General features: G+C 44.9%; 1 protein-coding gene across 1 annotated transcript in view; it reads left to right on the top strand.

Annotated features, from left to right (window-relative positions):
- LOC311239303 (serine/threonine-protein kinase MAK-like) overlaps window positions 1-24,577 on the top strand; it is a gene marked incomplete at its 5' end in the record, with an annotated part of 52,379 nt that overhangs the window by 19,729 nt on the left and 8,073 nt on the right. Inside the window, 3 exons of the mRNA XM_084327609.1 lie at window positions 13,878-14,049; window positions 16,513-16,680; window positions 17,094-17,375. Of these exons, the coding sequence (XP_084183735.1) occupies window positions 13,878-14,049; window positions 16,513-16,680; window positions 17,094-17,375 (622 nt within the window). The remainder of the gene's footprint in view (window positions 1-13,877; window positions 14,050-16,512; window positions 16,681-17,093; window positions 17,376-24,577) is intronic.

Here is a 24,577-nt window from a genome sequence, read left to right as displayed (position 1 = left end):
GAAGTGGAAGATGGTGTGCCCGTACTGCGAAAAGGAACACTGGTTGTCACAATGTGACACGTTCAAGAAGATGACCGCCGACGAGGTGAGTCAATGGATAAAGTCCAACCGACGCTGTTACCGATGTGCGCGCAGTCACATGGCAGCCGATTGCCGCTTAAAGAAGAGGTGTAGTCGGTGTGACGGAGCCCACCTAGATGTCCTACACGACAGTAACAGAAGAAAGCCTGCACCCTCAAGCAGCACAAAGGCAAGTGTTATGTACATTGACCCCGCCAGCAGCGGGGGCGCCCGGGTGCTCTTAAAGGTGGTCCGCGTAACACTGAGTTACCAAGATAAGGTCATGGACACTTACGCCGTCCTTGACGACGGGTCAGAGAAGACCCTTCTCCTCGCGTCCGCTGCGGCCCAGCTGGGGCTGCGGGGGAGCGAAAACCAGATGACGATTCGGACAATAAGAAGAGATCTAAAGACGATAAAGGGCGAGAATGTCTCCTTCACTATCGCAGCAAGCGGGCAGCCAGAGAGACGGTATAGGATTACTAACGCTTTCACCAGCCAAGAAATAGGCCTGTCGCAGTACACCTACCCCATCGCCAAGCTGATGGATAAATATGTGCACCTGCGTCAACTACCTATACCGCTCATAGACGGTGCCACCCCGACCCTGCTGATAGGCTCCGACCATGCAGACCTCATCGTCCCGATAGACCGGGTCCACACAGGGCCCAGAGGCTGTCCTGCAGCAGTCGAGACCCGCCTAGGATGGACATTACAAGGCCCCCTCGCTAAGTCTCTTAACCGAACAGCAGCCACTAACTGCCTCCACTCCAGAGTGACAGAAGAAGACACCACCCTCCTACAGCATGTCGAGAGGCTATGGACACTAGAGACAATGCCCTTTAAGAACGAAAAGAAAGACATTCGTTCCAAGGAAGACATTTACGCTATAGCCCTCCTCGAGCAGGGGACAAAGAGAGTCAAAGTCAACGGAGTGATGAGATACGCAACTCCACTCATGAGGCGAGAGGGTATGCCTACCTTCCACGCCCCAAAAGAAGCGACGGAGCGGTATCTATTGAACACAGAGCGGCGCCTAGCCAGAGACCCCGCTCAAGAGACGGTGTACCGCGCTGAGATTAACAAGCTAATCACAGCGGGACACATAAAGAAAATTGACATTAAAGAGGCCGATCAGACGACCGAATCATGGTACGTGCCGCACCACAAAGTCCACCACAACGGCAAGGATCGTATTGTGTTCAACTGCAGCTACCAGATCGGATCACAAAATCTGAATAAAGAGCTCTTGCCCGGCCCAACACTCGGCCCCTCTCTACTAGGCGTGTTACTACGTTTCCGCCAAGACAAGGTGGCCATCAGCGGCGACATCAAAGGGATGTTCCTGCAGGTGAGACTAGTGGAGGAGGACAAGCCCCTGCTGCGGTTCCTATGGAGAGAGAGGATCGGGGATGAGCGACCAGCCATCTATCAATGGGAAGTCCTCCCTTTCGGAACCACATGCAGCCCCGTTTCTATCCTTTGTTCCATATCAAAGGTAATTGAGAGGCTGGTATATGAGCAGATAGACAACTACCTGACTGAACATAGACTATTGTACCAGTTCCAATCAGGTTTCAGAAAATCACACTCCACTGACACCTGTTTACTGTACCTGACAGATTATATAAAACGGGAGATGGACAAGGGGAACTACTGTGGGATGGTAATGTTGGACCTGCAAAAGGCGTTTGACACGGTCAACCATTCCATCCTACTAGAAAAATTGAGAGCGATAGGCTTTGATAGCAAGTCAGCCAAATGGGTCAAGTCCTACCTGGAGGGAAGAGAACAGGTGGTAGACATCAATGGCACCTTGTCCTCGTCCCTTCCAGTGACATGTGGGGTCCCCCAAGGAAGCATTTTGGGACCTCAACTGTTTTTAATATATATTAATGACATGAAATCGGCATGCGATTGCAACCTGTTCCTGTTTGCTGACGACTCGGCACTCCTGGTCTCAGACAGGAATAAGTCTAAAGTGGAAAGTGTCCTGAGCAGTGAAATGAAAAAAATCTGCTCCTGGCTCAGTGACAATAAATTGTCTCTACATCTGGGAAAAACAGAGGCCATACTCTTTGGGTCAAACGCCAACCTAAAGAAATCCCAGGGTTTTAAAATTAGAGTAGGTGAAAACATTATTGAGGATAAAGAGGAGGTCACCTACCTGGGCTTTATTTTAAATAACAAACTTTCTAACGAAAAAATGGCACAAAAAGTTATTACTAAGGTCAATCAAAAAACCAAATTTTTATTTAGAATTTCCTCGTTCATAAATAGGAACGCTCTGAGGACCCTAGCTGGAGCCCTCATCCAATGTCACTTTGACTATGCTTGCACTTCATGGTACAGCAACATATCAAAACAAATGAAGACAAAGCTCCAGACCTCCCAAAACAAACTAGTGAGACTCCTGCACAACCTTCACTTTAGGACTCACCTAACGCCAGCCCACTTTAGCAGGCTGGGATGGCTTAGGGTTGAAGAAAGAGTACACCAGCTTAAAATGCTACTGGTTTTTAAAGTACTAAAAGAAACGGTCCCCAAGTACCTAGTCAATTATTTTAATAAAGTAGGAGATGTCCACAAACACGCCACAAGAGGAAGCCCCACGGACCTGGTCCCGCCGAGAGTCAGGACATGCATGGGGAAAGATGCATTTTTTTACTCTGCTACGGTAATGTGGAATGCCCTGCCAACATTTTTAAAACTCCTGAACTCCCCTCTCGGATTTAAATCCGCCCTAAAAACATGGCTCAGCAGCAACTCAAATTGGTCTTAAAATGTTTTTTTTATCTCTTTTATCATAACTTGGCTTTTATTTCTTTTATCATGAGTTGCTTTTAAGGGTTTGCGGATTTTCTTTTAACATTAGTTAACTGTATGAGTTGTCAGGTTAGGTGTTTTTATAATTTTTTTTTTTAGAATGTGTCCTGTCAGGGTACATGTCCATTTGTGTTTCTGTGCCTTTTTATGTTCCATGTATGGACCACAATGGAAACAAGCCTTGGCTTTATTGTGTTTTATCCATTTTTGACCTGCGTTATTGACACTGTTATTGTCTTGTCTTTTAAAATGTTTTTTTTGTCATACGATTTGTGTCAAAATAAAGTATTCAATTCAATTAAAAAAATGCTGTGCTACGTTTGCACTGCAAAAGCACGTCGCAGAGGACCCAGCAGCTGATGAAGAGGTCCGACAAAGTGTAGGAAATAGTTTCTACGTGGACAACTGTCTGCAAAGCGTCTCGACGCCAGAAGAAGCCGAGGCCCTTCTACTCAAGCTCCGCGCCTCCCTGATCAAAGGCGGCTTTGATCTCAGGCAGTGGGCCAGCAGCGACCCGCAAGTATTGCGCAGCCTCTCCCCCGAGGACAAGGCAGCAAGCAGCGAGACCTGAATGGCGACCATCCCAGGAGAAGCCCAAGAAATGACATTAGGACTAGTCTGGCGCTTCAAAACAGACTCGCTCCATTATAAACACACACCCCTGACCAAGGAGCAGGGAAGGTCGACTGCACTACCGACCACCAGACGGAGTGTATACAGAACACTCGCCAGACAATATGACCCGTTGGGATGTATTCTACCTTACACCACCAGGGCAAAGATGATTGTAAGAGCGTTATGGGACAAGGACCAGGGCTGGGACGACCCCATACCCGAACACCTTGCATCCACATGGAGAGAGTGGGAGACGGAACTCAGCTCACTCCCAGGTGTTAACATACGCCGCAGCTACTTCCCACCCACAGTGAGGCCGGAGACGTGCCAGATGGACCTGCACGTCTTCAGCGACGCCTCCGAAGTAGCCTACGGTTCGGTGGCCTACTTGCGTGCCCGAGAGGAGGGAGGAGAAATACATACTGCTTTCATCCTGGCTCGCTCAAGAATAGCCCCACGAAAGCAACAATCTATCCCGCGTCTAGAGCTCTGCGCAGCCCTAGCAGGAGCGCAACTCGCCACGTTAATCCAACGTGAACTCACCATTCCGGTGCAAAGAACAATCTTGTGGTCAGACTCCACGACAGTACTCACATGGATCTGGTCTGACTCGTGCAGATACAAGGTCTTCGTGGGAGTCAGAGTCACAGAGATTCAAGATTTAACAGAAGTAGCAAGCTGGAGGTATGTGGACACGAAACACAACCCAGCTGACGTCATCACCCGGGGAATGTCCCTGGATGACCTCACCCGTCACAACCTATACAGTGACGGGCCAGAGTTCCTCAAGCTCCCGGAAGAAGAGTGGCCTACACCCACCCCACGGGAAGCGAGTAAAGAGGAGGCCGAAAACAAGAAATCTATGTTCTGTGGATTGAACACACTCGTCTCCACAGACCCCGACATAGACGATTGCCTCACCCTAGAGAGTGCGCAGCTAAAGACATTCCTGTGGCACCACCCAGAGGTTCAGCTCACTACTGACATTACAGCAGCTGACTACGAAGAAGCAGAACTTCTTCTACTACAACGAGCCCAGAGAGACTCGTTCCCCGATGAGCTAGACTGTCTACAGGGAGCAAAGCCCGTCCCATCAGACAGCAGACTGCTCCACCTAGCCCCCGAGAGCGACGCCCATGGTCTCATCAGAGTGGGTGGTCGTCTGCGGAGAGCTCCAGACTTACCGGATGACGTCAAGTACCCGATAGTCTTAAACAGCCGACACAAGGTCACAGAGCTGATCATAAAGAAATATGACGAGGATGTGCATCACACCGGGGCAGAGAGAGTCTTCGCGGAGATCAGACGTCGTTATTGGATACTGCAAGGGAGAGAAGCAGTGCGGCGCTTCCAGCGAACCTGTCTAGACTGTCGTAAGTGGCGAGCGCAGCCCAGTATACCCCGGATGGCTGACCTACCTCCCTGTCGCCTCCGACTCGGCGACAAGCCTTTTCACTCCACCGGTATGGACTGTTTCGGCCCGCTGTATATAAAGAAAGGAAGAGGAACCGAGAAGCGGTGGGGTATTGTATTTAAATGCATGACCACCCGAGCGATGCATATAGAACTCCTTCCAACCATGAGCACAGACTCATTCCTTATGGCCTTCCGAAGATTCACATCGCGGAAAGGCAAACCGTCTATATTATTGTCCGATCACGGGACAAACTTCAAAGGCGGAGAAAGAGAGCTGAGAGAGAGCTTCCAAGCTATGGGCCCAGAACTTAAGACCCACCTCGCTCCATCCCAGATTGACTTCCAGTTTAATCCCCCGAACGCACCTCACTTCGGTGGAACTTGGGAACGAGAAGTACGTTCAATAAAGACAGCCCTGTACGCCGTGCTTGGGGCCCAGACCGTGGCGGAAGAAGTCCTAATGACAGTCCTCACGGAGATCAAGGGAGTATTGAACTCAAAGCCCCTCGGTTACGTCTCAAGTGATGTAGCAGATGTCGACCCAGTCACCCCCAACACACTCTTGATGGGGCGGCTGGACCCCGCGCTACCACAGACAATGTACAGGCCTGAAGAAGCGAACGGCCGAAGAATGTGGAGGTACAGTCAAGTATTGGCTGACAAGTTTTGGAACAGCTTCCTACTCCACTATCTACCGTCTCTACAGACCCGCCAGAAATGGGTGAAAGAGAGAGACAATTTGACAGAAGGAACAGTCGTCATGATTATCGACCAGTCACTACCCCGAGCTATGTGGCCGGCTGGCCGCGTAAGCAAAGTGATCACCGGTGCCGACGGAAAGGTCCGAGCAGCCGAAGTGCTCGTCCAAGGACGGATCTACACCCGACCCGTGGCGAGGCTAATAGAACTGCCAAGGCTCCCCGATACTATCGATGACGACCATGACCCCATGACTTTGTGAACTGCCCGACCCCTCACAACAGACATTGAGTAGTGGACAGTGCAGTTAATCTGTCTCTGCTTAGCTAATTAGGTGGGACTAATTAGGAGGCGGCTGTTACAAAGGATCAGATTAAACCGAATATATATATTTATTGATTGATATATATTGCATAATATTTGTATATCGTTTGATATCCCTTGTATATTCCTTGTACATATACACGGAATATCCCTTTAGCCTAGACCAGACCATAATATTTCATTCTCCTATTGGACAGCGGTCCACAGGCGCCAGGGCCATGCCTCCGGAGTCAGGTTCAAAGCCACCGTCAAGACATGTCTGTACATGCCCGGCCTTGCCCAGAGATACGAGACAGAAATGAGGTTGGCACTAGTTTGTTCGCCGTGCATATAAATATGGCGCAGGTGAATACAGAAGTAGAGTTACCCAATAAGTTGAAGCCTCACCCACGATACTCCGTGCGGTGAAGTATGGCCTGTTTGGCCCCAAATAGAGCATTGAGACCGCGTGCGAATTAATAACTGAATTGTCAGAGTTTGGCGCTATACCGTCGAGTGCGACATATTTCTATTAAGTCAGTAATAGTCTATTTGTGTATAGTGTATCGTGCGGCTAAAGTTCTACAGTGACCAGCATCACCAACGCTTCCTCGTACCAGCTAGAGTGCTTATCCAGGCTGGGCTGCTTTCATGGCGCTTTCACCCGAGGAGACCTAGACGAGAACCGTGTGGACATGTACACTGGATTAATCTACCCGACGACTACATAGCCCTTTGCGGCTGGATTATATTTGTTTTGGTCCTGTGATTTATGGAGCGGAGAATCGCCGACGCCTACACGTGTGGGATTTACCCTGTGAGGAGCCACGTCGAGTCTGCGCCTCAGAGAGCCTGAGGCCGGCTAGCTTTCTTCACTGTGGAGCTACAGTCTACGGAGAACAGCTGTATTCGTCTGTGGATCAAGAGACTATTGCACCGTCTCCTGTACTTGGAGTCTCCTTAGTCATCGTTGACCAGACTCTCTACTACCGACAGATCCTCTACCCCTGCTGGCTTACAACCGGGGGGACCCTTCCAGTATCTCCCGCTATATATTACTAGTGTACCATAGATATAATTCCCTAAGATTCAGGTTGTATAATTACCTCCTGCGTAACCAGAGAATGGACATTCATTATTGATTTGCCTACGCACATTCCTTTGCCTTATAAGCGCATCCAAAGTAAAATAGAGAAGTATATTATGTACCTTTTGCTGCAATAAATACTTAATTACCACTTTGTGTGGAACCGGTTCATTGTGGGAAGTGTTCATCATATTTATATATCATGTACTGTATGGCCAGTAATTAAAGTACATAAAGCGGTAGTGGTTTAATGATACCATACTTATCAATACAGTCAGGGAATTGTACCCCTCAGTTACAACTACCAAAGGAAGAGGGAGGGATGGCAGTACCCAGCCTACAATATTACTATTATGCAGCACAACTGAGAGCAGTGACATGCTGGTGTAACGACAAGTATGAGGCAAGATGGAAAGACATTGAAAAAGAAGGGGAGGGATACAAGGTACAAGCTCTGGTGGGAGATAGGGAACTATTCAAAGAGAAAGAGGGACTGTTAGATCCAATCACCAAATGCACCTTGACCATATGGAACAGAGTAGTAAAAACACACAAATTGGAGAAGCAGACAGGGGTTCTGAGATGGATAGCACATGACAAGAGATTCAAACCAGGGAGGTTGGACCATGGATTCAGAAGGTGGGAGAGGGGGGGGGGGGGCAACAGCGATATGCAAATTGATAGAGAAGGGGGAAATGCAAACATTACAAAAATTAAAGGAGAAATTTGGACTAGAAAACAGGGACCACTTCAGATATCTACAGATTAGAGATTACTATAATAAAGAAATAAGAGGGGACAAGGATGAAGAACAGAATGGAATAATTAGGATGATAGTAAGGGCATACGAAGGAGGGAAAGGAAGGGTAATATCAGCACTGTACCGGGCTATAATGACCAGCAAGGGACACACGACCGATTACATAAGGGAGAAATGGGAGAGAGAACTAGAGATAGGAATAACAGGGAAGGAATGGGGTAACATATGCGAGGTGCAACATTCAACAACAGGATCGAGGATATGGAAAGAGTTTGGATGGAAAAACATAATCAGATTCTTTATAACCCCAGAGCTGAAGGGAAAATATGCACCAACACAAAGAGCATGCTGGAGGATGTGTGGGAAGGAGGGGGCAAATCACACGCACATATTCTGGGGATGTCAGAAGCTGAAGGGGTATTGGGAGGAGATAGGGGAGGCATTGAACAGAATATTAGGATACGGGTTACCACAAACGGGACTGGTGCTTTACTTAGGAGACCTGACACACGAGGGAATACAAGGGGGGGACAAATATTTAATAAAGATAATGTTGATAGCGGCCAGAAAAGCAATAACAAGACTGTGGTACAAAGAAGACTCACCGACAATAGCACAATGGGTAGGAATAGTAGGGGAGATACAGGATATGGAGAGGATAACACACATGCTGAGGTTACAGGAAGAGAAATTTGGAGAAAGATGGGGAAAGTGGGAGGATTACAAGGGGAACGAAAACGACATCACAGAGGAAGAACCAAATGCAACACAAGAGGGCGAAGGGTAAAGGAGGAAAGAGGTTCAAGGAGGGTCTCTGAACCCATGTCACAAAATGCTGCTTTAGTTAGCTTTTTTATTTTAATTTTTGTTTAGGGTATGACAACTGTTTTATGTTTTTCCATTTTATTATTTGTTTGTGGAATTTCTGCTCAAGTCAGCATTTTTTATTTTGTTTTTGAGTATAACATTTTTTCTTTGTTTGTCTGTTTAATAGTGTTGTTGATGTTATTGTATATGTTGTGTTGTATGTCTATAATTGTTTAATAAAAATTTAAGTTTAAAAAAATAAAATAATATATATATATATATTAGTTAATACGTGCTTGTTCTTATCAATATAGATGACAGAATTGTGTATCGCGACATCTCCATCATCACGAATACTATCCCATCGAAAAACGATGAATTATCATATTGAATTATCGCCTCCCAGCCCTGATTTCTTCACAGATCCCACTAGGAAATGACACCAGAGGGGTCAGAGGGCAGGGTTAGGGATGGGTACCGAATCCGGTACTTTTAAGGGTATCGATCGAATCACGTCGGTACTACAGATTACCGATTCATGTGAGATAAAAAAATTAAAATAATAGTTTGATGATGTCAACGTTTAGTTTACCGCGAAACGAAACCTATGGAGTGTGCTGCACGTTCACGCCCACAATACACGCTTACCTAGGATTTGACTTGATTCAACAACAACAAAGCAGTTGTTCAGCATCTTCAGGTATATTTATTTAAATATATAGATGTGTACCTTTTAGTTCTGCAGAATAGTTAATTGCTGCTAGAGTGGTTTGTTTAATAGTTTTATACCTGTTATTTTGTAAAACATAATTTTATGAGTGTGTGTGACTATATAATATATATACGTATATATTAAACATTTTCTAAATAAATAATAATGATAATAAATAATTTGAAATTTGGACAAACTTTTTACAACTGAGGTAGGTAGAACATTTTTAGAGACTAAAGTACCGGAAAAAGCTACCGTTGGGTACCGGTATCGGTTCAAATGTGAACGGTACCCAACCCTAGGCATGGTCAGTGTTCTGGTACAGGCTGGTCTCTAACCGCCATCTCTGAGGAGCGTATCCCCAGTCGCGGTCTAAACACTCTCTCATTCATGACACGTGAGGTAATGACACTTTAACCTTAAGCGTTAAACTCTTGGATTAGATTAATTCTGACATGTAGGGTAAATCCACTCAGGAGCCAGAAAGAAAAGGAAAGAGCCTTGAGTAGGTGCCCGGTGAGACTATTTGGGGATCTTGGAAGATAATATGCTGGAAACGTGCCACATACAGTACGTACCTCATATAGAACAGACACCAAACCCTCCAGACCAGACACGTATGCTTTCCTGTTGTTAATATGTTGCAATTGAAAGTGCGATAATGTTGATAATGCTGTTCGTGGTTAGGATTTTGAGAGATGCAGATAACAGCATCGCTGGAAGCACCTACATAACTTTTTGGATCGTTTTTTTGGATAGTCTGATCTCACACCTATCCTGTTTTATGTTGCGTATTCTTCTATTTCTTGTTTTTTAAATGTACTTGTTGTTACTTGTATTGCTTTCTTTACCATGTTTTTACTTCGTTTTATTATACGTCCCTCACAAACGTCCGTGAGTGAGTGAGTGAATGAGTGAGCGACCGACCGACCGAAAATATATAAATGAGTACTACTGAGTGTAGTGCTAATCAGATGTATGTACAGAGTTGTAGTATTAAAGGGGACATGCATTGCTATTCCTTGCACTATTTGGGCAATTTTACACAATTCCTGTGAGTCTATTGAACACATCTGTAAGGTTTATTTTAAAAAAAATCATTGTTTTATATTTCTAATGGAGTACTCAAAAGCATCATTTTCCAGCCTCAGGATTTCAGGCTGTTATTGGATGGGCTCCGCCCATAAGCGCTTTCAGTGACAGTCACCCACACAGCGTGATTGCAGCTGGCCTGTGGGAGGCATGGTCTAACAACGTTCGAGACAGAGGAGGGTAGAATTGGACAATACGAAATTGGGATGGGAGAAAATAGAAAATGGGGAGAAAAATAAATGGGCAAACATCTATTCTGCACCCAAATATAGGTGTGGAAGATATAAAGACGTTGGTTCCAAAATGAAACGTCCACCTTTTGCAAAACGTGTCTCCTACCCTGACAGAATCTATTGCTAGCGTCAAACTGAAACTGTGGCGGTTTTAACTTGACAACATGAACCTGCTAAACGGGCCTAAGTTTGCTTCCTGTTGCAGGATAGCTATAACTGACAGGAAGTAAACATGGGTCCAAGCTGTTGCCTAGCGACACACTTCCGGTGAAACCGTCTACACCACGAGGGAGTACTTTACACTGCGTTTCGGCAAGCCTGTGATGTGGTGGCAAAGTGCCAAAGGTCAACACAATCCAATCCAATCCAACTTTATTTATAAAGCGCTTTAACAGCCACAGGGGCACAAAGTGCTGTACAGAGGGAGCATATTAAAAAACTATAAGCAGCACTAAAAATAGATAGATAGATAAAAAAAAACAAGAGTACCAAAAAAGTGAAGAAAAAAAGAAGGTAAACATAGGCAGCAATACAAATTTAAATAGATCAGAGTACTTAAAAAATATTTAAAAGCAAAGGACACAGTAACAAAACGATACAACAACAACACAGTAAGACAATAAGATCATAAAATCAACAAGCTACATGGTGTCGAAAGCCAGAGAGAAAAGGTAGGTCTTAAGGAGGCCTTTGAAACGGGGAAGTGATGAGGCCTGCCTAATCTGCAGTGGCAGCTCGTTCCACATTTTGGGGGCGACAACGGAGAAGGCACGGTCCCCCCTGAGCTTACGCCTAGTTGTAGGCACTACTAGGAGCAGCTGGTCAGCTGACCTGAGAGAGCGAGAAGGTGTATAGACCTGCAACAGCTCAGAGAGGTAGGGTGGGGCAAGGTCATGAAGAGCTTTAAAAGCAAATAAAAGAATTTTAAAATGAATCCTAAAGTGCACGGGGAGCCAGTGGAGTGAGGATAAAATCTGTGAGATGTGGTCATATTTACGAGTGCCAGTTAAAAGACGTGCAGCGGTGTTCTGCACCATTTGAAGGCAAGCCACTGAGGATCCACTCACCCCTATATAAAGTGCATTGCAGTAATCCAGCCTAGTCGTCACAAATGCATGGATTACTGCTTCAAAATGCTGCGCCTGTAGGATGGGCTTAATTTTGGCCAGCTGCCTCAACTGTTAAAAGCTCGATTTGAGCACGGCCTTGATCTGGCTGTCAAATTTAAGGTCTGGGTCGATTTTTACACCTAAGTTCTTTACTATTGGTTTGACATGTTGTGCCAGCGAACCCAGATCTAGCAGTGAGGTCACAGAGGGGCCATCAAAAACCATGACCTCCGTCTTTTTGTCATTAAAATAAAAAAAATTCAATGCCATCCAGGATTTAATGTCATCAAGACATTTGGTCAGCGGCTCTATGGAAAAGGAGCCAGACTTTTTTAGTGGCATATAGATCTGGCTGTCATCAGCGTAGCAGTGAAAAGGAATGCCGTGCTTTCTGAGGATGGAACCAAGGGGCAATAAATAAATAGAGAACAGGACGGCGCCAAGTATCGAGCCCTGGGGTACACCATACAATAGGGGGGCAGTAGAGGACACAGAGAACTCGAGCCTGACACAAAAAGATCGATCTGCCAGGTAGGACTTGAACCATTCAAGGGCTATGCCTCTGATGCCCACCCACTGTTCAAGGCGGGCAATTCAAATGTCATGGTCCACCGTGTCAAATGCGGCCGACAGGTCTAAAAGGACCAGGACAACACAGTCACTGGAATCAGTAGCTAAAAAGATGTCATTAAAAACTCTTAAAAGTGCCGACTCAGTGCTGTGCAGGGATTTAAAACCAGATTGGAAAACCTCGAGAATATTGTGCTCGTTTAAAAAATTCATTCGCTGAGTATAGACAATTTTCTCAAGGATCTTTGATAAAAATGGCAGTTTAGAGATGGGCCTAAAATTTTCACATGGCTGCAGGATCAAGCCCAGGCTTCTTGATGAGGGGCTGCACAACCGCATGTTTAAAAAGTGCCGGGACCACACCAGAGGACAGGCTGCTATTTATAATGTTGAGTACAGTAGGCCCGACAGCTGGGAAGACTTCCTTAAAGAGTCGAGGTGGAACAGCATCATCTGGGGAGCCCGATGGCTTCATTTTGCCAATGACCTCCTGTAAGGAAGACCGCGTCATGGGCACAAATGTGTTAAATATAGCGGGGCTGGGGACAAAAACGGAGGGGTCATAAGCAGGAGGTGAAATAGAAGCCCTAATGGAGGAGACCTTATCAATAAAGAACACAGCGTGCTGATACACAGTATCAAGTACAGGCCTGAGTGTGATGTTGCTTTTATACAACAGCCTCACTGAAATGCTTTTATCAGATAACTTGTAAAAATGATTAAGACATCAATTTCTTTAATCAGGCTCCACCAAACCAATATAGTTCTTGGAAATATCACATGTGACTAAACAAAACACATAGACAGCTGCATACAGATGCAATGTATCAAATCTAATGTAAACAAGACACATAGGGGGAGCTCCAGTAGCTCACCACGTACCGCGAGTGCTATTTCAGCGCCGTGGACAACCGTGCTCGTCACGGATCTGGGGCTGAGCGAGTTCGAATCCCGGACTGCAGCCGTGCCTTTCCCAGAGTGTCTTCCCCCCCATCTGAACCCTTTCAGCCTGCTTCTGTCGGTCGAACTTGACCAAGTATAAATGCGATAAACGTATAAAAGAGCCAGGGAAATGGCCAAAGTTTAAAAAAAAAAACAAGACACATAGACAGCTGCATACAGATGCAATGTATCAAATCTAATGTAAACAAGACAGACAGCTGCATACAGATACAATGTATTAAATCTAATGTAAACAAGACACATAGACGGCTGCATACAGATGCAATGTATCAAATCTAATGTAAACAAGACACGTAGACAGCTGCATACAGATACAATGTATCAAATCTAAAGTAAACAAGACACATAGACAGCTGCATACAGATATAATGTGTCAGATCTCATGTAAACAACAGTCAGGCGTGATACATCTACAGGTAGAAATTCCAGTGCAGTGTGGAACACTGTCATCGGTACACATTGGAACGCCTCTCATCATATTATTACTGCTGTGTAAACACCATCCTAGAGTGAACCCCTTCACGTAGTACCACCGACTGCCCATTCATCTACATAGAGACAAACGGCCGTCCATATTGTTCTACTTCCTGTCCTGAGAGTCTCGTGTCTGTGTCCCCTGGCTAAGGTACCGGGCCCCCGAGGTTCTCCTCAAGTCCAACACCTACAGCTCCCCCATCGACGTCTGGGCAGTGGGGTGCATCGTGGCCGAGCTGTACACGCTCAGACCCCTGTTCCCTGGCAACAGCGAGGTGGACGAGGTGTTCAAGATCTGCCAGGTGCTGGGGACTCTGAAGAAAGTGAGTGGTGACCAGCACACAGTCGGAACGCCCGGGAGCTCTGCTCTCAGTGTAGACTTAAGTCATGTGCATGAAGACATGCACACACACACTGTAAACTGTGTGTGTAAATGGTAAATGGACTGCATTTATCCAAAGCGCTTTACAACTTACTTATGCCTCACATTCATCCATTCACTCGTTCACCCATTCACTGACACACTGATGGCGGAGGCAACCATGCAAGGTGCCAACCTGTTTCATTGGGAGCAATTAGGGGTTAAGTGTCTTGCTCAAGGACACTTCGCCACCAGGGGCGGATTTAGGATTGTAGGAGATCCGGGGCTTAGCCCAGATAGGTGCCCGTATTTTTTTTCTTTTTTTTTTTGGGCAGGCAAGGCGTGGTTTGGAGGGGGTCAGGCACGACCACGACAGTTTTTTTTTTAATTTAATGAACCTGTACATGCAATTTCCTGCAATATAGAGCCTTCAATCTTGACCAATAAAGCTGCTCTTTTCACTATAAAACTCAGTTAACCATAACGTAGTTATGGTTAGATTTATATATTGGGGGGGGATATATCATATTTTTCATATGATCAAAAAGTGGTGGAGCAAGAGCATACCTTTGCTCCCCCAAGTTCAATAGTGGGAGAGCAGAGATGCTCCGAATGCTCTTATGGCCAGGCGTCTATGATTCACTGATACAAAGTAAAATAGTGCAGTGCAATAAAATAGTTAGTCAAATAGAATTAAATAATGCAATAGTGCATTGCAATAAAATAGTTATCATCGTATTTTTTCGGGAGGCCGGTAAGGAGTGCATTACAGTAGTTGAGTTGGCTTGAGATAAAAGCATGGATCTGGTTTTCAGCGTCCTTTTGATTTATAAATGGCCGTACTTTAGCTATGTTTCTAAGGTGGAAGAATTAAGTTTTTGTCAACTTGTTGATTGTGATTTAAAGCTTAGGTCTGAGTTTACCATAACACCAAGACTTAACTCACTCAAATACAGTTAGCAGCTGGATAGACCACAGATGGAAATTAGCTTCTGCTAAATCTGGTGCAAACATATTTTCATGTAACAATGATGAATTGTCAAAAGAAAAAAAAAAGAAAAAAAAATTTAAATAGATTCGGGGCTTTTCAGAAAACATTCAGGGCTTGAGCCCCAGTAGCCACCCCCTAGCCCCGCCCCTGTTCGCCACACTGCCTGATCTCTGTCTGATCTCCAACTTACCAAAGTCAGCCCATGTTACCCCGCTTCTTAAGGACCTGCACTGGTTCCCCATCGCCGCATGAATCCGCTTCAAGGTCCTCGACCTGGCATATCGTGCAGCGAAGGGAACGGCTCCTGCCTACCTCCGGTCAATGGTCCAAGACCCCTGTCCGAGCTCTGGGAGGGTCATCAAAGAGAAGACGCCTATTCTTGGTCCTCGCTCCACAATGGAGGAACGAACTTCCCACCACAGTTAGGACAGCCGAAACCCGACCAATCTTTCGCCATCGACTAAAAACACACTTCTTTAATCAATATCTGAAGTGAATTAAGAAGAAAAAAAGACACTAACCCTCTTACTGTCTTTTTTTTTATCCACTTTTTCTCCCATTTTCTATTTTTCTCCCATCCCAATTTTCATATTGTCCAATTCAACCCTCCCCTGTCTTCGAACATTGTTTCTTGCCTCCCACAAGCCGGCTGCAATGTGGACTAAGTCATACATAGCACGAGTCCCCTCCGATACTCGAGGTAACAGCCGTCGCATCTTTTCACCTGCGCGGCTCGATCTTTCAGCGTCGGGGGTCTGGGCTTTGGAGGGGCCCCGCCCCCGTCGCTTCTTGATTCTACTGCGCAGGCGCACCAACCGACCTGTAGGAGTCGCTGTCCACAACGCCCGATCCCCACCCTTCAGTTTCCCTCCCCGTAATACGGCCAATGTGTATTACTGTGGACGACCAGCTAAACTGAAAGCAATGTGGAGAGCGGGGCTCGAACAGGAGGCATCCTGTTCGAGCCTAGTCTCCAGCATTCGTTGCGAGTGCCTTGCCCACTGCGCCACGTAGCCGCCTAACCCTCTTACTGTCTTATACTATCATGCACTCTTCCTACCATACTAATATGTCTACTACTATGCACTCAACACTGCAGCACCCAAGTTTCAGCACTGTTTGATGAACATTGTTACTCAGTTGTAAGAGTCATACCCTTCCTGCTGAATTGTCGTACAGAACTTGTAAGTCGCTTTGGATAAAAGCGTCAGCTAAATGACAAAATGTAAAGTGTAAAATGTAAAGAGCCGGAATCAAACCGGGAACCTTCTGATTACCAGATGACCGTTCTACCTCCTGAGCCACTGTCGCCCCCATGCGTGTGTGTGTGTGCATGCCTACAAACACATACACACAGAGAAAAGGATGCTTGTGCATAATGCACATATGCAATAAAAAAGACAATTGATTAGTGTAATTCTGCCGTTTCCTCAGTCGGACTGGCCTGAGGGCTACACCCTGGCTGCCTCCATGAACCTCCGCCTCCCTAAGTGTGTCCCCTCCAGCTTGAGGTCCCTAATCCCCAACGCCAGCAACGAGGCCATCGCTCTGATGGAGGACATGCTACAGTGGGACCCCCAGAAGAGGCCAACGGCTACCGAGGTACGTCGGACTCTATTAGAGGACCGTGTTATACAAACAACATAAAGCTCCTTTAGTAGAGTCTAAGGCCAACTTAATGTATATGTGTCAATACTAGATATTGGATATTTCAGTATTCCAGTTTCATCAGTTTTTTCGCGCCACGTTACCTGAGGGGATGGTTGTTTATAAACCCTAAGGGATAGTTTGGATTTTTTATTTAGCATAAAGTGGTATGAAATACTTGCCAGCAGTGTAATTTATGCCGAGACCCGCGGCCCAAGTTCTGTGCATAGATCCAGTGCATAGTTAACTTATACACCGGTTAGTTCCAAGACATCAGAATAGTTCCAAGACATTGTGTCAAGAATCGAGCATCAGAAATACATGAGTGGTGGGTTAATTAAATGTATTTTATTTGGTTTGCACTCCAGGCTCTGCGGTACCCATACTTCCAACTGGGCCAGGCGTTCGGCCCGCCTCTAAAGTACCTGGAGCAGCAGAAGGTCCTGGCCAGAGCAGAGGCGTCTGAAGCAGTGTCAGAGCCCCTGGCTCTCTGTACGGTCGACCGGGAGCCCTCTGAGCCCCAGCCCCAGGCCAGGTCCCGCCGCCAGCCCCTCCAGCAGAACCCCTTTCCCCTGAAGACCATGGGCCACAGCAGCCTCGGTGCAGACACACAGCCTGCGCCGCTCAGCCTGGTCAAGAACAGCCAACCGGTGAGTCAGTCACTCAGGCAGTAGAGTGTTCACTCATGTTTTGCTTGTTGTTTCTCAGTCTCGGAACTGGCAGAACAGGACGGGCATACTCCTATGTGACTCCTATATGACTCCTATAAATACTTGGGAGTCCATGTCGACCATACTCTGAGCTGGAACGTATGTGTTGATTCTGTTTGCACTAAAGTGCAACAGCCTATGTACTTTCTACGTAGGCTCCGGTCCTACGATGCCAGCTGCAGCATCCTCAACCTGTTTTACTGTTCAAGATTCAAGAGGTTTATTTGTCACATACATACCAGAGCATACAGTGAAATGCACGTGGCCATGCCCGCTTTGATTGTGCAATAATACTAAATAATAAAATAGACATAATAAACAGGTAATAAAATAGGCATGATAAAATAGACATGCTATAGTCCTGAGATAATGCAATACAATGTTATCTACGAATTAAGGCACTGGGTCCTATGGACACTACTATACAATATACAGTTTTTACTCTATATCCTTATGCTATACTTGCTATTTCTAAACTATACTATACAAGAACCACATCAGTTCTTTCCTTAAAGTGACCTTAAAGTGTCCTTTCCATTTTGTTTAAAGTGACCGTTTGTGTGTGAGCGAATGCAGAATGTGTGTTGTGTGTGTGTATGTATGTGTGTGCTCATGCGTACTTGTGTGTGGAGAGTTCAATGTTCTGATGGCCTGGGCCTGTTCTACCATCCAGAGTGTTCTCCAGTACTGCATCATCTACTGTTCTACCATCCAGAGTGTTCTCCAGTACTGCATCATCTACTGTTCTACCATCCAGAGTGTTCTCCAGTACTGCATCATCTACTGTTCTACCATCCAGAGTGTTCTCCAGTACTGCATCATCTACTGTTCTACCATCTAGAGTGTTCTCCAGTACTGCATCATCTACTGTTCTACCATCCAGAGTGTTGTCCAGTACTGCATCATCTACTGTTCTACCATCCAGAGTGTTCTCCAGTACTGCATCATCTACTGTTCTACCATCCAGAGTGTTCTCCAGTACTGCATCATCTACTGTTCTACCATCCAGAGTGTTCTCCAGTGCTGCATCATCTACTGTTCTACCATCCAGAGTGTTCTCAAGTACTGCATCATCTACTGTTCTACCATCCAGAGTGTTCTCCAGTACTGCATCATCTACTGTTCTACCATCCAGAGTGTTGTCCAGTACTGCATCATCTACTGTTCTACCACCCAGTGTTCTCCAATACGGCATCATCTACTGTTCTACCATCCAGAGTGTTCTCCAGTACTGCATCATCTACTGTTCTACCATCCAGTGTTCTCCAGTACTGCATCATCTACTGTTCTACCATCCAGAGTGTTCTCCAGTACTGCATCATCTACTGTTCTACCATCCAGAGTGTTGTCCAGTACTGCATCATCTACTGTTCTACCATCCAGAGTGTTGTCCAGTACTGCATCATCTACTGTTCTACCATCCAGAGTGTTCTCCAGTACTGCATCATCTACTGTTCTACCATCCAGAGTGTTCTCCAGTACTGCATCATCTACTGTTCTACCATCCAGAGTGTTCTCCAGTACTGCATCATCTACTGTTCTACCATCCAGAGTGTTGTCCAGTACTGCATCATCTACTGTTCTACCATCCAGAGTGTTCTCCAGTATACTGCATCATCTACTGTTCTACCATCCAGAGTGTTCTCCAGTACTGCATCATCTACTGTTCTACCATCCAGAGTGTTCTCCAGTACTGCATCATCTACTGTTCTACCATCCAGAGTGTTCTCCAGTACTGCATCATCTACTGTTCTACCATCCAGAGTGTTCTCCAGTACTGCATCATCTACTGTTCTACCATCCAGAGTGTTCTCCAGTACTGCATCATCTACTGTTCTACCATCAAGAGTGTTGTCCAGTACTGCATCATCTACTGTTCTACCATCAAGAGTGTTGTCCAGTACTGCATCATCTACTGTTCTACCATCCAGAGTGTTCTCCAGCACTGCATCATCTACTGTTCTACCATCCAGTGTTATCCAGTACTGCATCATCTACTGTTCTACCATCTAGAGTGTTCTCCAGTACTGCATCATCTACTGTTCTACCATCCAGAGTGTTGTCCAGTACTGCATCATCTACTGTTCTACCATCCAGAGTGTTCTCCAGTACTGCATCATCTACTGTTCTACCATCCAGAGTGTTCTCCAGTGCTGCATCATCTACTGTTCTACCATCCAGAGTGTTCTCAAGTACTGCATCATCTACTGTTCTACCATCCAGAGTGTTCTCCAGTACTGCATCATCTACTGTTCTACCATCCAGAGTGTTGTCCAGTACTGCATCATCTACTGTTCTACCACCCAGTGTTCTCCAATACGGCATCATCTACTGTTCTACCATCCAGAGTGTTCTCCAGTACTGCATCATCTACTGTTCTACCATCCAGTGTTCTCCAGTACTGCATCATCTACTGTTCTACCATCCAGAGTGTTCTCCAGTACTGCATCATCTACTGTTCTACCATCCAGAGTGTTGTCCAGTACTGCATCATCTACTGTCCTACCATCCAGAGTGTTGTCCAGTACTGCATCATCTACTGTTCTACCATCCAGAGTGTTCTCCAGTACTGCATCATCTACTGTTCTACCATCCAGAGTGTTCTCCAGTACTGCATCATCTACTGTTCTACCATCCAGAGTGTTCTCCAGTACTGCATCATCTACTGTTCTACCATCCAGAGTGTTGTCCAGTACTGCATCATCTACTGTTCTACCATCCAGAGTGTTCTCCAGTATACTGCATCATCTACTGTTCTACCATCCAGAGTGTTCTCCAGTACTGCATCATCTACTGTTCTACCATCCAGAGTGTTCTCCAGTACTGCATCATCTACTGTTCTACCATCCAGAGTGTTCTCCAGTACTGCATCATCTACTGTTCTACCATCCAGTGTTCTCCAGTACTGCATCATCTACTGTTCTACCATCCAGAGTGTTCTCCAGTACTGCATCATCTACTGTTCTACCATCAAGAGTGTTGTCCAGTACTGCATCATCTACTGTTCTACCATCAAGAGTGTTGTCCAGTACTGCATCATCTACTGTTCTACCATCCAGAGTGTTCTCCAGCACTGCATCATCTACTGTTCTACCATCCAGTGTTATCCAGTACTGCATCATCTACTGTTCTACCATCCAGAGTGTTGTCCAGTACTGCATCATCTACTGTTCTACCATCCAGAGTGTTGTCCAGTACTGCATCATCTACTGTTCATCTAAGGTCCTTGATGGAAATAAGTTGATATAGACTTTATTCTGTCAACCTTGACAATGTGCTATTGATGTAGACTAATCAAAGTATTTTTAAATGCTTTATGTCTAATAAACTAGACTAAATATAGCCTATAGAACAGATTTTTACAGCCTAACGTTAATATAGAGAGATGAAAACAATACGTTATTTATATTGATGTGATGTCGATTGATATGAATAGCGCGTTACGTTAATATAGAGAGATGAAAACAATACGTTATTTATATTGATGTGATGTCGATTGATATGAATAGCGCGTTACGTTAATATAGAGAGATGAAAACAATACGTTATTTATATTGATGTGATGTCGATTGATATGAATAGCGCGTTACGTTAATATAGAGATGAAAACAATACGTTATTTATATTGATGTGGTGCCGATTGATATGAATAGCGCGTTACGTTAATATAGAGAGATGAAAACAATACGTTATTTATATTGATGTGATGTCGATTGATATGAATAGCGTGTTACGTTAATATAGAGAGATTAAAACAATACGTTATTTATATTGATGTGATATCGATTGATATGAATAGCGTGTTACGTTAATATAGAGATGAAAACAATACGTTATTTATATTGATGTGATGTCGATTGATATGAATAGTGCGTTACGTTAATATAGAGAGATTAAAACAATACGTTATTTATATTGATGTGATGTCGATTGATATGAATAGCGTGTTACGTTAATATAGAGAGATGAAAACAATACGTTATTTATATTGATGTGATGCTGATTGATATGAATAGCGCGTTACGTTAATATAGAGAGATGAAAACAATACGTTATTTATATTGATGTGATGCCGATTGATATGAATAGCGCGTTACGTTAATATAGAGAGATGAAAACAATACGAGGAAATGGGCTGTGGAACTGAAGGACTTGGGCTGTGGAACTGAAAGCTAGGCGCAACGCGATTGGGCGCTGAGAGAAACGTCAGTGGCCAATCAGGCCGCGCAAACCGAACGCGGAAGGACAACCACCTTAGGGAAAGTATTCACGCGTCCAGTACTGCATCATCTACTGTTCTACCATCCAGAGTGTTCTCCAGTACTGCATCATCTACTGTTCTACCATCCAGAGTGTTATACAGTACTGCATCATCACAGTCCAGGCAAAATCCAGAGTGGCGAGCATCCTTAACTCAATCAGCGCCAGACCCAAGGATAGTCGGGTTATCTCGCCATGCGTTGAGCGCCAGGACCCCAGAAAACCCAAGTATAGTCGGGTTTTCATCGTTATTTCTTTTATTCAATATTTTTATTCATTTCTCTCACACGGACCTCTGGGTTACCATAGGGAACCACTCTGAGATAGCTAGAGTGCAATACCGGCCGCATCCTGATAGGTGGCAGTATCGCCCACCCTTCTAAACCTTTTCTTCACACCCGGTGTTACGTTTAATTCACTCCGGGCGCAGTTTTCTTGGTCAGGCGAGTCTAGCGGTTCACTCAATGGCATGCGTCCAATGCCTCCGATGCATGTGTTGTGGTGGATTATGTTGGCGACACGATGGACACCAATACTGGAAATCGCGATCAGACAATATTGCAATATTCTTTTTGGGGTACCTCCTAGTGAAGGTAAGGACTATATGACATCAATCCTGCTTTGATCCAACCATGATTTCACATTGATCATTGCGACCATGTGTAACGTACTCCAGAACGTATGTCGTTGGTGACGATCAAAGCATAAAAAAACGACCCCCCCCCCCTTTCATGCATTCATGATGAAACATAATACCTATTATATACATTAGATTTGGAAATAGTAGCGTGTCCAGGCGAGCAACGCCAACGCTTTTAGTAAAATTCACGTATTCCTCCATAGCGCCGTTTTATGGAATTAGCCAGGATCACTCTGAAACTATACTTATATTCACCACGGTATAACACGTGAACGTATACATGAACAAATTAATTATTTTTCACATATTGAACGATGGATAGTTTATGTCAAATGAGCCATAGTATTGTATCCATAGCTATAATATAGAATATAGATGTAGCCCTGCAAACACCGCCATGCAGCCCTATCTCTTAGAGTGGTGGTGCAGTAGGAACTAAGATAGGCTATGCCTCTGGCGCTGAAAGAGATTGCCTCAAAGATAAATCGGCAAATCCATCAACCAAACATTTCTGGAAAGTTACACTACGAATGGCCCATAAGACCACAGAGGATCCCTCATATGTATTACACACAGAATACGAGCTGCTACCCTCACATACTGTAGGCGCTTCAGATCCCCCAAGGGAAAACTGAAAAGATAAACAAATTAATTTGTGCCACATTCAATACGCCTACTTATTAACAAGTAGGATAGAAATGTGGTCGCAACCTCCATGGGAAAGTGCAAAATAAAAGCGCTGTGCAATACAACTTATGGGACTGTGCCACATCAAATTAATAACGTTGGTTGGGAAGGAAGGAAGGAAGGAAGGAAGGGGTGAATTACATTGTCTCTCTGATGTCTTGTCTGTATGTCTGTCTCTGCTGTAACCTGGTTGTTTCTCTGATGTCTTGTCTGTATGTCTGTCTCTGCTGTAACCTGGTTGTCTCTCTGATGTCTTGTCTGCATGTCTGTCTCTGCTGTAACCTGGTTGTCTCTCTGATGTCTTGTCTGCATGTCTGTCTCTGCTGTAACATGGCTGTCTTGTGGTTTTCCTTTTTGTAATGCAGTATTGTGTCCTGACACAAAACAAATGTTTGTATCAACAGACAATAAAGAATTATCTTATCTTATATCATCTTGGATGAGAGCTAAATATCAGTTTGTAATACTAACTAATTTCTATATCAAGTTCAAGTTCAAGTTTCTTTATTAGTTGTCATACAGAAGTACAGAATGCTTTTATACAGGGCGGCTAGGTGGTGCAGTGGGCAAGGCACTCACCTCCAATGCTGGAGATGCTGGGTTCGAACCCAGTGCTCCACATTGCTTTCAGTTTAGCTGGTCGTTCGTACTAATACAATTGGCAGTATTAGGGGGTGGGAAACTGATGGGTGGGGATCGGACGTTGTGGACAGCGACTCCTACAGGTCGGTTGGTGCGCCTGCGCAGTAGAATCAAGAAGCGACGGGGCGGCGTCCCTCCAAAGCGCAGACCTCTGACGCTGAAAGATCGCGCTGCGCAGGTGGAAATATGCGACGGCTGCTACCTCGAGTATCGGAGGGGACTCGTGCTATGTATGACTTAGTCCACATTGCAGCCGGCTTGTGGGAGGCATGAAACAGTGTTCGAGATAGGGGAGGGTTGAATTGGATGATACGAAATTGGGATGGGAGAAAAATAGAAAATGGGAGAAAAAGTGGATACAAAAAAAGAATACTTTTATACAAAATGCTTCTTTCTGTTACGCTCCAGAGACTGTGCTAGGCAAAAATAGATAAGTATAAAATAAGTATAGCAAGTATAAAATAGAAGTCAAGTACGTAGACAAAAAATCTCAGTATATACATATACAATGCTCAATGTAGAGTAGAAGTAACTGAGTTACCATACAATATACTATACAGTGCAAAGGATGAGGTACAATTTAGGTACAATTTACAGTAAGGTGTAATGAGGTATGGGTTGTAGTGCAAATTCTTTACCAATAAATATAAAGTGTGCTTGCTTAGGTGTTCTAAAGTGGGTGCTGCAGTGAGTTGTATGTTTAAAGTGAGTGTGTGCGTGTGGATGAGTGCATTTGATGGTTGTTACATATTGTTATTGTTCGTTGAGCATCCTGATGGCCTGGGGATAGAAACTATATTGTATAAAGACTAGTATGTGATCTCTCTTCATGCTTTATGCTTTATGCTTCATGCTTTATGCTGTATGCTTATGCTTCATGCTTATGCTTCATGCTGTATGCTTTATACTTCAT

Source organism: Notolepis coatsorum (assembly GCF_963971535.1).
Source record: "Notolepis coatsorum genome assembly, chromosome: 13".
NCBI lineage: Eukaryota > Metazoa > Chordata > Actinopteri > Aulopiformes > Paralepididae > Notolepis > Notolepis coatsorum.
The sequence above is the reverse complement of the archived record's forward strand: the minus strand, read 5'-3'. Positions and strand labels throughout refer to the sequence as shown.